General features: G+C 47.8%; 1 protein-coding gene across 8 annotated transcripts in view; it reads right to left on the bottom strand.

Moving 5' to 3' along the window:
- FBF1 (Fas binding factor 1) overlaps positions 1 to 14268 on the bottom strand; it is a 33926-nt gene that overhangs the window by 6945 nt on the left and 12713 nt on the right. For all 8 annotated transcript variants that reach the window (XM_024101676.3, XM_042841136.2, XM_024101678.3 and 5 more), the window contains 11 exons: positions 14040 to 14173; positions 11833 to 11935; positions 11259 to 11702; positions 9795 to 9872; positions 8092 to 8186; positions 5498 to 5547; positions 4490 to 4537; positions 4204 to 4359; positions 2230 to 2330; positions 1511 to 1717; positions 737 to 844 (listed from right to left, as the gene is read on the bottom strand). In XM_024101676.3, coding sequence (XP_023957444.1) covers positions 737 to 844; positions 1511 to 1717; positions 2230 to 2330; positions 4204 to 4359; positions 4490 to 4537; positions 5498 to 5547; positions 8092 to 8186; positions 9795 to 9872; positions 11259 to 11702; positions 11833 to 11935; positions 14040 to 14173 — 1524 coding nt within the window. The remainder of the gene's footprint in view (positions 1 to 736; positions 845 to 1510; positions 1718 to 2229; positions 2331 to 4203; positions 4360 to 4489; positions 4538 to 5497; positions 5548 to 8091; positions 8187 to 9794; positions 9873 to 11258; positions 11703 to 11832; positions 11936 to 14039; positions 14174 to 14268) is intronic.

Below are 14268 nucleotides of genomic sequence, written 5' to 3'. Positions count from 1 at the left end.
AGTTACGTGGTAGCTGCATCGGTTCACACTGAGTTCATGTTTTCAACGTTATCCTCATGTGACGAGGGGCTAGAAAGATTTACTTTAAAACAAAACCTTAGATTCTGAGCCCAACCTGTGGCTTCCGCAGCAGGTTCCCTGGGCAATAAATATGCACCGCCTTGCTTGAGTGGGTACGATCGCTTTGTCCTGAACCTCTCCTGCTCAGTTAACCCCTCCCCTCGGTAGCAGCAAAGGACAGGAGCTGCTTTTTCTCAGGGGTAAACAAAGCTCATTTATTGACTGACAGAGCTTGAGAGGTGGTGAGGGCAATCTACTTGCTGAGCCAGTGGCTTCTGTGCAAACACATCACCAATTTAGGTGTTCTCCCTTTGGTTGGGATCCACCCAACACCCCAGCCCTGCCTTCCCCTGCAGACAGCTCTCTGCTTGGGGACTGTGCCCATAGATTCCGAGGCCAGAAGGGACCACTGTGACCATCTAGTCTGGGTGCGTGTGATTATTCCCCAGCCATCCCATGGAGGGCTGTCAGGTTTATGGTGCTTGCTGTGAGAGAGCATCCGAGCTCTGTTTTTCAGAGACTCTCCGAGCCCTGAAGGGAAGAAGCAACCTACTCAGTTGCTTGTGCTTCTGCTTCAGAACCGGAAGAGGAACCCAACCTCCATCACCGTCTACGTGGGGTGGGTGGGGAGCTGAAGGACGAAGGCAAGGAGGCTGTGCTGGGTGGCAGCCGGTACCTGGTATGGGAGGTAGCACTGGTTACCGCGTCAATCTCCTGATCTTTCAGTCGTTTCAACCTCTGTAGCTGCTCTTCGTGGTCTTTGCGCATCTCCAGAATGGACGCTCTGTAGGACCCAGAGGGGAGGAGCCCGTTAACCAGGTCTAGTTATTTACATTCCCTGCAGCCTATGCCGCAGTCAGCGCTCAGACACATGGCCCTCGTTGCCACAGCAAGAGCCCAGAGAAACACACAGCGAGAGCTGAATGGGAGCAGCCGGCTGATCTCGGCCCCTGGCTGTGGGCGATGGTGGAGGGTCACCGGATAAGCTCGTGGAGACAACTCATTCCTAGAGGAAATTTGCTGATTCCTGCCCAGGCATGAGCAGAGGGGTGGATGGGGGAGAATAATGGCCGTGAACCCCAAAGGACCCTACACAGGTGCAAGTCCCTGTGCCCTACAGCGACAGTCCCACGCGTACCGGCCAGGTGGAGCCCGTGCTCAGAGGCCTGCTGCCTGCCACAAGCAGATGCAAATGCTCGTGGCTAAGCTGCATAACTCAGGAGATCGGGACAAACCTTTAATCACTTCCCACCAGGGCTGGGGTTAGTTCACACCGTTGCAGTAGCCTGACTTTTCCTGACACCACGATCTCAGCTGGGCCCATTTTCCAGTCTGCTCAGACACGGATTCAATATCTTTCCAAGAGCTTCAGCCCCTTCGGGAGGTGAATAACGTTGGACCCCAGATGCCTCCCACCAGGCTGGCTGTCCCCTCCCCTAGCCCTCCTTACCGCTGCAGCTCCCGTAGCCTCTCCACCTCCTGGACCTTCTCCTGCTCCAGCTCTGCCAGCCTACGCTGCTGCTGTGCCAGCAGCTCCGACTTGGCCCGCTCTGCGCTTTGGCAGTGGGACAGGGACTGCGCCGCCAGTTCCTCGTTCTCCTGCCGCAGCCTCGCCTCGCGCTGACGGGAAGATTCCTCCATCACCTTCACACGGCTCCTGAGGAGAGACACGCAGGCTGGAGGAGCTGTTTGCACGGTGCCCGCTGGGCTGGGGCACTAATGGGTGGTTCTGATCTGAACTATGACGCTTAGGGGCCAATTTTCAAATGCAGGACCCTAATTTAAGTGCCAGTTTAGGTGCCTGCTGCTGATTGAATAGTAAATAAATAATAATACCCAGCTCTTTATATTTTTGTATATATAGTATGTAGCGCTTTTCATCGCTAGATCTCAAAGCACTTCACAAAGGGGATCAAATCCCCTTTTACAGATTGGGAAACTGAGGCACGGAGCTGTGAAGTGTCGTGCTCAGTCACATGGCATGTCAGCAGGAGATCTGGAAGTAGCACCCTGATGCCCGGTCCCCTGCTCCAACTATACGCTGGGCCAAGTGCTGTAAGTGGGGCAATACACACCCCAGGTATGCTGTGCATCAGGCAGGACCCTGAGTGCGGGGGCAAAGGTCCATGTCACTGGTGTGCATGTACCTGGGGTGTAGGCCCCCGATACCTGTGTGCATTTTCAATGAGCTCCAAGTCTTCCTGATGACGCTGCTGTAGACTCTCCAGGAGCAGCTTCTGTTGATTCCTCTCCAGCTCCAGCTTCCGCACCTGATGTGGAAAGTCACCACGATGGGCTAAAGAAAACCCTGCGTGGCTGGGGTGAGACACTGTACCCCATGGGTCACCCTGGAGCCCATGCTCACCACTTCTATAGGATGATGATATAGTTTGTACAAAGTAGGCCTTGTGAGGTATCATCTGAAAATGCATAATCTACTGCACATCATTGTCACGTTAAAATATGTGTATCAGCATTGTACATGGAGCTATGAGATTTTACTTAGGATTGTTACTGAAATATACTGTAGTTCTGGGTAACTGGGTACTGTAGTTCTTGATGCCATATGAATTAATGCCACATAATGGGAACAGTTCCTTCTTGAGACCATCACTTTCATTAAACAGACCATTTTCTCAAAGACAAAGGCACACTGGCACGCCAGGTAGGTGCTAAAGGGCCATTACTTGTTCAATTAGAAATTCACCAGCAGGGGAGTTATAAACAAAGTTTTTACAGTTCGTCTGAAGGACAGCTGGCAGGGCACATATGCAATAGAACTGCATGGCTCCATGTCCCAGTGTAACCCACACACCTCCTGGGTGTGGTGTTCTGTCCCATCTAGTGACACCGAGACCACTTAGAGAGAGAGGGAGAGAAAATGAGTCTGCTCTAGAGCCTTAGATAATAGCCAGTTGGCTTTTAGCTCATGCGGTAGAGGCTCGTGCACTAAGCTCCAGAGGTCCCAGGTTCGATCCCGCCCGCCGACGACAGGGGTTACACCCTCAAGGACTTTTCCAGTGAAAAGGGTCAGGATATAAGAAGGGGGGGGAAGGCATCTGGCCACCTCTCCTCCCCCATCTCTACTCATGGTAGCAAGATCATTTGAAAGACAAAGAACCATCACTGAACTGGGGGGAGTGGTCCAAACTAGAAGGCTTCCCAGTCAGCCTGGACTGCTGAAAGTTTTGGGTCAGAGAAATCCTTTTGCTTTCAAATCTTATTTAACTTGTTAACATTTAGGTCAGGAAATAGCTTGTGTATTTCTCTTTTATTTCTTTTGTAACCAGTTCTGACTTTTATGCCTTTACCGCTTATACTCACTTAAAATCTCTCTCTCTCTTTAGTTAATACACTTGTTTTATTTATTTTATTACCTAAACCAGCGTGTTTTGATTGAAGTGTTTGGGGAATCTCTACTCAGGTTAACAAAGGCTGGTGCATAATCATTCCCGTTGATGGAATAACAGACTTTTCACGAGCTTGCACTGTTTGGGGGTGGGAGGTCCTGAGCAGTGCCAGACGCACATTCCTGGGGCACAAGGCTGGGGAATTTGCTCTGTGTGTAGTTCGTGAGTGGCTGGGAGAGCATTCCTGCTAATGGCTGCGTGTGAGCAGAGCCTGGAGCGGCTGCTTGTCACTAGCAAAGCAGCGTAAAAGGCACCCTGGACTGGAGAGTTAAAGGGACCCAGTGGTTCAACAGTCCAGACTGTACCCTCGGGGATGTCAGCCGGCTTGCAGTCAGGCCCCCGCAGAGCAAACCAGTGCACATGGAGGATGTCAGCATTCACCCTTAGTGCAGGGGTAGCTCACGGGCCGGCAGCCAGCAAGTGTGCACAGAAAGCAGGAATCTTGAGGCTTTACTACGAGGGGTGAGGCTAGAACATCTCTGTGAGCGCTCCCTGTGGCCCTCAGCAGACAGACCCTCTGTTACCTACTCAGTTCCTCTCTCTGGGCAGGGATGAACCATGTCTCTGGCACCCCTAATCCTGCTGCCCTTTGGAGCGCAGGTATTTCCTTCCTAACTGTTCCTATCACAGCCCAGTATGATCACTCCTAGCTTGGCCCCAGTGGGAAGACTGGTGCGAATACAGAGAGACCAGTCCTGTCTCTGTCCTCAGCCCAGCAGGCTGGGTCCCTCACCTGGCTCTCCAGCTCGGTGAGGCGAGTCTGGGCACTCAGCAGCTCCGCCTGGTGCCCTGCCGCATTCTCCCTCAGCTGTGCCCTCAAAGCTACCAGCCTCTTCTCGTACTCACTGGCATTCAGCAAGCTCAGGGCCAGGGGCTCGGCCTCCAGGAGCTGCAAGGGGAGAGCACCGAGGGGTGGGGAGACAAAACCAAGCCCTTTTAGAATGAAGAGTGGCAGAAGCACCCTGTCAGCCCAGCAGGATGCAGTGTCGTCCTCTGCAGAAGCCACGCCCTGTCCTCACCTGCTGCGGCAGTAGAACCTGCTGGAGAGGAGCCCCAGACACGGCAACCTGCAATGAAACAAGGAAAAGCTCAGCCACCTTCTCCTCTTAAAGGCCTCCACCCCTGTGGGGAACATCTTAACCCCTACAATGGCTGCCATTAATTCTGGTCCTACTTTGCGCCCCTCCTCTAGGCTTGCCAATCCTTCTCTGATCTTACCCCGCTGCAAATCTGGATCCTTTCTCCCAGAAGAACACCTCTGTATGAAACCTCCAAAGGGTCCTGTCCCAGAAGGCAGCATGGACAGGACAGGAGACTTCCAACCTGCCCCAGAGCAGGCAATGGAACAGACTCGGTGTTTAGTTTGGTCTTATTGCTTGAGATGGGCTCAGGAGTAATAGGATAAATTCCTTTTGATTAAAACACACCCCCCCACAATGGAGGGCAGGAAATGAAAAGGACCCAGAAGGGCTAGCTTGCTTCTCAGTGAGGCTTAAAAGCTAAGTAAGGATTGCGGGACACACTCATTTTTAATAACTTTCATAATTTCCCCTCTTAAATTGCTAAAAAATAAATAAATTTTAAACACACACACACACACACACACACACACCTTTCACCTCAACAACTAAGAAAACCTGGCAATGTAAAACCCAATAATTAGCTAGAATCCAAGTCTCATTATTAATTACTACACTCACACGTGTATTCTGAGCACTTCCAGTCAAGGGCCTCAAAGCATTTTGTAAACACTAATTAAAACCTCACAGGACTCCTGGGAAGGAAGGAAGGAAGGAAGGGTGTGTTATTTCACCCCTTCTACTGCTGAAGAAATGGAGGCATGGAGAATATAAGTGACTTGCCCGAGGTGACATTACATAGCCAATCAGTGAGACAGCAGGGAGCAGAACCCAGACTCCCGATTCCCACTTCTACTCCTGCATTTTAGCCACTGAAAAATGACTGTACAGGTAGGGGTGTATTATCCCCAATACTCCGTGATCAGTGTTGTAGCATCTCACACCTACCTGAGTTAGTGTGGGGAACCCCAGACCCTCTGGATGTCCTTGGAGAGAAGCTGCAAGTGGTGAAAATTCAACACATTTAACACTCAGACATGGCAGTGGATTTAGGCATTTTCAGTGTAAAGAGCGGTGAGACAGTAGCATTGGAAGCCTGGCAGAAATACATAAAGCCCTTCCACATCTAACCATACGTGTGCTGCTTCGGCATGAGGAGGACACGCTAATGTCATAAGAGCTCCAGCCACTGAAGCAGTGGGGGGCAGATACTCCAGACTACTTGGGCAGAGTGGAGCCAGGAGGGGCTGGAAGGTCCTCTAGGCACTAAAGAAAGATGCATCTTTAATGAAACCCTTGGACCCCACAAGTGCCTCCTTGAATGCTTTATGCACATTCGTCCCTTCACCTGCCTTGCTACATCCCTGCCAAGAAGCTGACTGGGGCAGATTTCTACTCCATACATATGGATGGACTGACACATGGCAGGTGCTCGATGTGCAGCACTGGCCTGATTTTCATCCACACCCCCCCAAATCACTAGGACCCGCAAGTGCTCAGCACCTCTAGGAAATCAGGCTATATTGTACTACTTGCGTCCAAGGACCCAGGCAAGCAGTGCAGGTCCTGGCAGGGTCAGCAAGCTCTCCCCTTCCGACCCAAGGGCCACCATTTCTGCACCCACCCCCTCCCCCAGAACTCCTTCCTGCTTGGCCAACCTCATCATAGTGCTCACCCTCCAGACAGGAGGCAGATTATTGACCTCATGCGAGATTGAACCAGCTGTCATCACCCACCACGCGGAAGCCCAGTGCGTTTCCTCTGTGACATGCCAGCCCTCCGCCAGTACCGAGAGAAAGGGGCATCTGGCTCCCACAGCCTGCACTGCTGCCCTTAAGTCACACAACTGACCACACGCATTTGGTTTGAACCCTTCACGTTATGTGCTCCTTCCAGGCTCCAACCCAGCATCACCTGGCCACCTAAATGGGAAATACCTCCCACCCCCATTGGCTTTGATGTCATCCCTTTGACACACAACTGAGGCCACTGTCTGCTACTTCCCGACTGCGTAATGTCCAACCTCTTTTAATACAGTAGTAACTCAGCGTTATGAACACCAGAGTTATCAACTGACCAGTCAACCACACACTTCATTTGGAATAGGAAGTACATAATTGGGCAGCAGCAGAGACAAAAAAAACAAAACACAAATACAGCACAGTACTGTGTTAAATGTAAACTACTAAAAAAATAAAGGGAAAGTAAAAAAAAAAAGATTTGACAAGGTAAGGAATCTGTTTCTTGTGCTTATTTCATTTAAATTAAGATGGTTAAAAGCAGCATTTTTCTTCTGCATAGTAAAGTTTAAAGGCTGTGTTAAGTCAATGCTCAGCTGTAAACTTTTGAAAGAACCATAATGTTTTGTTCATAATTACAAACATTTCAAGAGTACGAACAACCTCCATTCCTGAGGAGTTTGTAACTCTGAGGTTCTACTGTAGATTTCATGGAGAAAAGTTACACATATGAGCCAACAGGGGGCAGTGCTCTGTAACAGCTGGCAAGGAGATGGGAATAACGGCGTGGCTGCAGATGGCTGACGGTTACCCATGTCCCCGCGTCCTTGCACTGCATGCTGTGTGACAGGGGGTGGGTAGGACAATGAGGGTATGTCTTCACAGCACCTAGACACCCGTGGCTGGCCCGTGCCAGCCACCTTGGCTCAAGCTGTGTGGCTGTTTCATTGCAGGATCCTAGAGCCTGAACTCCAGCCAGAGCCCAGATGTCTACACAGCATTGACACAGCCCTGCAGCCCAAGCCCTGCGAGCCTGAGTCGGCTGGCACAGGGCCGCCGTGGGTTTTTCTTTGCTATGTAGACATACCCGAAGGGGCTAACACCAGGATGCAAAGCGGCGAAGGGATGAGGTTGAATGTTTAGGTGGGGTAATCCAAGGAGGTGAGGGGACTGTGGAAGTGGAGGATGAAGAGCAGAGGAGACTGAGGACTAGTTATCGTACTGCTAGCGTGTCAAGGAAAGCATGGCTGCACAGGTCTGGCCCTTCCTCAACACCAGAGAAGCCATGGAAAGAACCTATGCCAGACACTAAACTAGCACCCATGGGCTGTAATTGGAGAGGACTCTGTCCACACTCAGAGCGTGTGGGGGTGTCAGGGGGCGGAGACCTGTCAGGATCTGACCCCTTCCCACTGAGACAGAGAGAGAATACGAACATGTGATCAGCCACACATCCATCTACCATTCATTTGTGGGACAAGCCTCAAAGGTCCCTACAGACATCACAGCAAATATGTTAGGGCTATTTGGATTTCGTAATGAGACCTTTTGGATACACGACCCGGAAGCCTTGCTAGGCCCATCTTTTCCTCATTTTCATCTCACCTTCAAGGGCAATGATGCAACGATCATTTCACTTTAAAAGATACAACTTTGTATTCCCCATCCAGAGAGAGAGAGTAGAATTTGGGAATCCTCTAGGTTACATAATGTCTCTCTATGGCTCCTGATCACTCAGTTAGGTGTGTCAGCAGTGTGTGTTGCCTCCCCAATAGCTGGGCTGATTTGGGATGTGAAACATACCGGCGTTACTGGCGTCTCCCAGAGGTGCCCCTTTCCTGGACTCAGATGTAAGAGATGAGGCTTGTTTCTGAGTGGTTAGCAATGGAATGGGATACCTGTGGGATGCATAGAGTAGATAAGTAACTAGGAATGCCATTATATCCCCACAGCAGGGCATGTGAAAGAGAGATTAAAGGTGTATTTTCCAGTTAACATGCATCGCTTTTGTAAGAAGAGAGTTTCACAAAACATCCGATCAGCAGTTTTGTACAGCACCAGGCCTACGGATTCCTGCACGTGGAGTCACAAAGGGGTGGTGTTCAAAGGTCAAAAGTTGGAGGTGTCAATCCAAGGTGATTTTTCTTTAAAACATAATGCACCCGATCTCACTGTTCACGCACATCGCAGATTTATAACAATCAAAAGCCACCACAAAGTTCTCTTCCTGCCTACCCTCATGCAGAGTGGACTGACTTAAATAAAAATGATTTAGATAAGTAACCAGGAAATCAAAGCATTTAAAATCATCCATTTATATCAGGAAACTTAGAATTAATTAATTAATTTTAATTCAAAGTTTTACATTTGTATTTCTTCGTTATTTTCCTAAAGAAAAGCTGATTCTCTTTGGTTGGTAACCATTCAAACATATTGAATTGCATAGGCTTCACTCTAAATTTGGTGCTTCTTTTTGCCACACAGGAGGATGCCCTATATCTGTACACATGTAGTTAAGCAATTATATAGCTTAAACTTACATTTATTCAGAGAGTCTTCATTTCTACATTTCTTTATGATGTTAGAAAATGGTGAATGATGCATTACTTATTTATTAGCTGATGATTAATTTTTTTACTTGTGATTTGTATCGAGCTCTGTTTGGATGGAAATGTAAATTTAATTAAAAATGTACAAAACCAGAATTTTAATTGGTTTTAATTTAATAAAATGACCTTAAATGTGCTGGATACATAAGAAATTTTTTTTTTTTTAATCACAACATATTTTGCATTTCAAACTAACTAATGTATTGAACAAAGCAAGTATTATCTGTATTTAGTGAATTCAATTGGTTGTTTCTGGTCACCATGTCCTGCAAGATTTTAGAACTGGTAGATCTCATTGTCTCAACACCTAGCTTTTATTCCTAGATTGAAAAGAGGAAAACAAGTTTTCTGTTTTTTCAACTCCCAAAAGTTGAAAGTTTATTAACTTTGAATGAATTAGTCATTGAACTAAACTAGTTGAATAATCTGAAAAGAAGAAAATATTCTCTCTGGGCTACACTGCTGTCAAGAGCTGGTTTAGCATTTCAACAAACTCCGGTTCCCTACGCTTAGCCAGTGACTTCCACCAGTTCAGTGGTCTTTCTTTAAAATTTGACAACAAACATGTACTGCTTAATTATGTTTGTAGTTAATGTAAATTATTTTAATAAATTATAAGTAGTTTAGGCACTAACATAAATGATCAGTTTCACATTTAATTTTAAATAGATTTATTTTAAAAAATAAATATGCATTTAACGTAAATCAAAAACATCTGATTTAAGTTTAAAAATCCGATTTAAATTTAAAAAAAAAACTAATTTTTTTTTTAAATCATTGTTTTTTATTTACCCCATTTCAACCCCCAACACTCTCATGTCTGACACCATTTTAATTCATTTCAGCAGTTCCTGTTGAAAAGGCAGATTAGCAGGTATAGCTAGAGTGAAGTCATACCCTGAGTCTTCCATCCTGGTGGACTTATCTTCTGGGACAGCAGACCACTGAGGTTCTCTCACAGAGGGAACTGGTTGGCTGAAAACAAAAGTCACTTATATGAAAGAGCAAAGAATATTAATATAAATGGACAGTGAGGGGGGCCACAATCCTCCAGTGTCAGCTACAACTCTATCTTGCAACCTCAAAGACAATGAAGGTCTCTCTTCCATCAAAAGCAATCTCCTCCTCCCAACAGAGCTATGGAAGTATTCAGCATTCACTTGGTTTGAAACATTTCGGCCTGATCTACACTACAGAGTTAGGTATCAGAGGGGTAGCCGTGTTAGTCTGGATCTGTAAAAAGCAACAAAAGAGTCCTCCGGCACCTTATAGACTAAAAAATGTATTGGAGCATAAGCTTTCGTGGGTGAACATTACACTACACTACAATGTTGCTCCCGCCGATGTCAGTTGCCCACTACACCAATTTAATAACTCCACCTCCGCGAGAGTAGTAGTGCTTAGGTCGACGTAGTTAGGTCGATGCAGTGTCAATGTAGACACTGTGTTGCTTACATCAGACTGTTCCGGCTGTCAGCCACGGGCACCGGGGCTCTGGCTGTCTGTGCCCCACACTGACAGCCGGAGCAAGCGCTCCTGGTGAGGACACGCACCACCGACAGAAGGAGCTAGTGTGGACGTACAAAAACGATTTAATTACTGCGGTGGCTCTGCGTCGACGTCGATTAAATCAACTTAATTTTGCAGTGTAGACTTGTCCTTAATTGCAAAGACTGAAGGAGCAAATGCACACAACAGTAAACTGTGACTATACACTACCAAGATACTTCACTTTTGTCCGACAGGCTCTTCCTAATTATAGCCATCAATCCTGCTTTGGGCAGCACAAGCCGTAGCCAATTTGTTCTCAGCCGTAACTCTACGTTCACGAAGATTTTGCCTGGGAATTTCCTTAGTTTTCTTATAATGTTTTCATGCTTGTTGTTAATCTTATTATTTATATTACCATAGCGACTACACTCATATAACTGAAAAAGGGTGGAGGGACTTTGCTTGTAAGTTACAAGCAAAGGCCAAGAGTTATTGAATCAGAAAAAGGCAGAAGAGAAAACAGAACTGGTTTGAATTTTTGGTGGTTTCTGGACCATTGACCCAGGCTTCCCGGAGTAAATCACTGTAGCCTTTACACAGTTACAATGGCAGCCTGCATAATGTCCCTTGCAGCTGCAATGAAAGGCAGCATGGTCTGGACTCCGCATTGACCTGGAAACTAGGAAGTCCGACGCTCTTATCCCACTTCTATTTCTGTAGGCAAAAATAGTCACATTTGGGTGCCTAAAGTTAGGCCCTTAAAAATGGCCTGATTTTTAGAGGTGCTGAACCCTAGCGACCCCCAGTGAAGCCAGTGGGAGCTGCAGGAGTTCTACACCTCTGAAAAGCAGCCCACTGGCATCTCTTTACCTGGTAACAGTAATGGTGTCCACCTTGTCGTCCTGTCTCAGGAAGCCCGAGGGCCCAGACCTTTTCTCCTTGACCTTCCCCTGCAACTGGGATTTCTTTCGAGACAAGGCGTCATTCAGCCAGCTATCCTCCTCCTCCTCAAGTGGTCTGGGTTTAGCTGCTGCTTCCTCTGCAGCTGACTTTGTCCCAGGAAGGAACTGGCTGGCTGGGCTGGGCTGCTTGGTGGCTGAGGTGCTGGATGGCGTGTTCAAAGGGGCTGCCGCGGGACTACCTTTGGCGGCGTCCTTGGCTGGAGATGGAGGGTCCAACTCGATAAAGTCCTCATCTTTCAAGCCCAGCCAGTCAGCGCCAGTCTTACTGCCTCGCATGGGGCTCGTGGTGGATGGCGTGGTTGGTTTGGACCTTTGGTCCATTTTCAGTTCATTGATATTCTCTGCTGAAAACCTGCAACGGGAGCGAGAGACAGACACACAAAGCTGAGAGTGTTAGGACTTCGGCAGCTCCCTGCTGGGAGGCAGCATGGCCCAGTGATTAGTGTGGCAGACACAGGCAAGCATCATATATAAACACATACCTGACAGATTGTCGTCTTGACTGCAGGCCCTCGGGTGTGGAGGCCACGGTGGGCTGGTAGGCCCCGAAGGTGAAATCCTCATTGCCCCAAATGGTTTCCTTATCTGTTTAGAGAAGTGGACACTAAAGACATTCCCCAGGAGGCAAGCAGGCTGCATCACCACACACTCACATGCTCTCGCTTTTGTCTGTTGTTTGGGAGTTTCACTGTAATTCGCTTAGGCCCTGACTACACTAGAAAAGTTGGCTGGTCTAGCTATACTGGTATTGCTATGCTGGCAAACCAGTACAGAACATACCCTATGCCCACACCCTACCGCAACTATCTCTGTACAAGGTATGTCCTATAAAGTATCATTTGAAGGCTCATAATTTGCTGGTCAATACTGTCTTGATAAAATATGCGTGGCAACATTGTATGTGAAGTTATCAGATTTCCCTGTAAACTTAAAGATTAACAGATTTATTTGGGCATAAGCTTTCGTGGGTAAAAACCTCACTTCTTCAGATGCAACAAAGTGAGGTTTTTACCCACGAAAGCTTATGCCCAAATAAATCTGTTAATCTTTAAGGTGCCACCAGACTCCTTGTTGTTTTTGTAGATACAGACTAATACGGCTACCCCCTGATACTTGACATCCTGTAAGCTGTTATTAACACATGTTCCAACTGAGGTTAGCAAACAGGTTTGTCTCAAACAAAGGAATGTGTGCTCTGCTTAATTTGCATTTAAGCAATAAATAGAGTCATCAAGCAGGAAGAAAGACAAAGGGAGTTCAAACAGGTGGGGAAAACCAGCAGGAAATATCCTTACATATAGACACTCTGTCTCCTGAATCTCAGCAGGAAATGTTTTCCAAAAGGGGGATTGACACTATAAAAAGGAGGAATAAGCGCCCAAGGTACCCTCTCCTCTCTGTTCTTCGATTCACCGCACAAGAAGGGACAAAGTAAGCAGCCATTAAACGGAAGAAGGGGTCCTGGCCTACTAAGTTTAGCCAGTAAGACTATTGAGCGCATGTGGCGAGAAAAACTTTGCTTTGAATTTAACACAGGTTGTTCGGTTAGGCACTAGTTGCGTTTTATCTTTACTTTTCATGTAACCATTTCTGGCTTCTATGCCTCATTACTTTATTCACTGAAAATCTCTTTGTAGTTAATACATTTGTTTTACTGTTTTATCTAATCCAGTGTGTTTAAATAGAAGTGTCTGAAGAACAAGGGGGAGGGATAGCTCAGTGGTTTGAGCATTGGCCTGCTAAACCCAGGGTTGTGAGTTCAATCCTTGAGGGGGCCACTTAGGGATCTGGGGCAAAATCAGTACTTGGTCCTGCTAGTGAAGGCAGGGGGCTGGACTCAATGACCTTTCAAGGTCCCTTCCAGTTCTAGGAGATAGTTTTTTTTAATGGAGATATCCTATTTGAAATAAGCTGGCATATCATCATATTAAAGGACTTAACACACATGTATTGTCCAGGAGCGTGCTGGGCAGTATGGGACATACATTTCTAGGGAAAAATCAAAGACTGGGAGTGAGTTGGGGTCACCCTGTACTATACCCCAGGCTGGTATGAGCCCACGTGTGGCTGTTTGGCTGCAGCTCACGGACAGACGCAGCTGGGAGTAACCTACATGCCAGCAGCTGTTTGGGAGCACCCCAGACTGGAGGCGACAGCAGCAAAGCAATGTGAAGGGCACGCCAGGTAAGAGAGCAGGGGTGACACAGCTATTCATTAGTGTCGATTATACCCTGGTAGGTGTCACACCCTCCCAGTGTGAATGGAGACATACAGTCACGAAAGTGCTTTTGCTGATATAGCTTATACTGGTTCCCCGAGCAAAATACGCTATGCAGGGCGGGCTCCAGGGTTTTGGCCGCCCCAAGCAGCCAAACAAAAACAAAACAAAAAAAGCTGCGATCTGCGGTGGCAATTCAGCGGGAGGTCCTTCGCTCCGAGCAGGAGTGAGGGACCGTCCGCCGAATTGCCGCTGAACAGCTGGACGTGCCGCCCCTCTCCGGAGTGGCCGCCCCAAGCACTTGCTTGGTAAGCTGGTGCCTGGAGCCGGCCCTGACGCTATGTCAGCAAAAGTACTTTCATGCTGCTATAACTGTGTCTACACTAGGGCTATTACCAGTATAGCAACGTCGCAAAAAAACTGCCACCCTTCACAGTGTTGCTAAACCAGCAGGTTTCTGGTCTTACTCACCAGGTTGCTGTTGGTATTTTGTATCCAGTTTGAACTCCTTGCGTTCTCCTGTGATCGGTCGCTCCAGGAGTTTGGCTGCGGTCCCACTTCCCAACAACTCCTCCAGCTTGGAGCGGGCAGGGCGGGGCTCTTCCCTGCCGGAGAGCAAAAAGAGTTACAAGTGTCTAGGCAGGGGTGGAAATCATTGAAGCACTGTCTGTCTCCCTCAAACGAGGCTGCGCTCAGGAGC

Source organism: Chrysemys picta, chromosome 12 (assembly GCF_011386835.1).
Source record: "Chrysemys picta bellii isolate R12L10 chromosome 12, ASM1138683v2, whole genome shotgun sequence".
In the NCBI taxonomy this organism is placed as follows: Eukaryota; Metazoa; Chordata; order Testudines; family Emydidae; genus Chrysemys; species Chrysemys picta.
The sequence above is the reverse complement of the archived record's forward strand: the minus strand, read 5'-3'. Positions and strand labels throughout refer to the sequence as shown.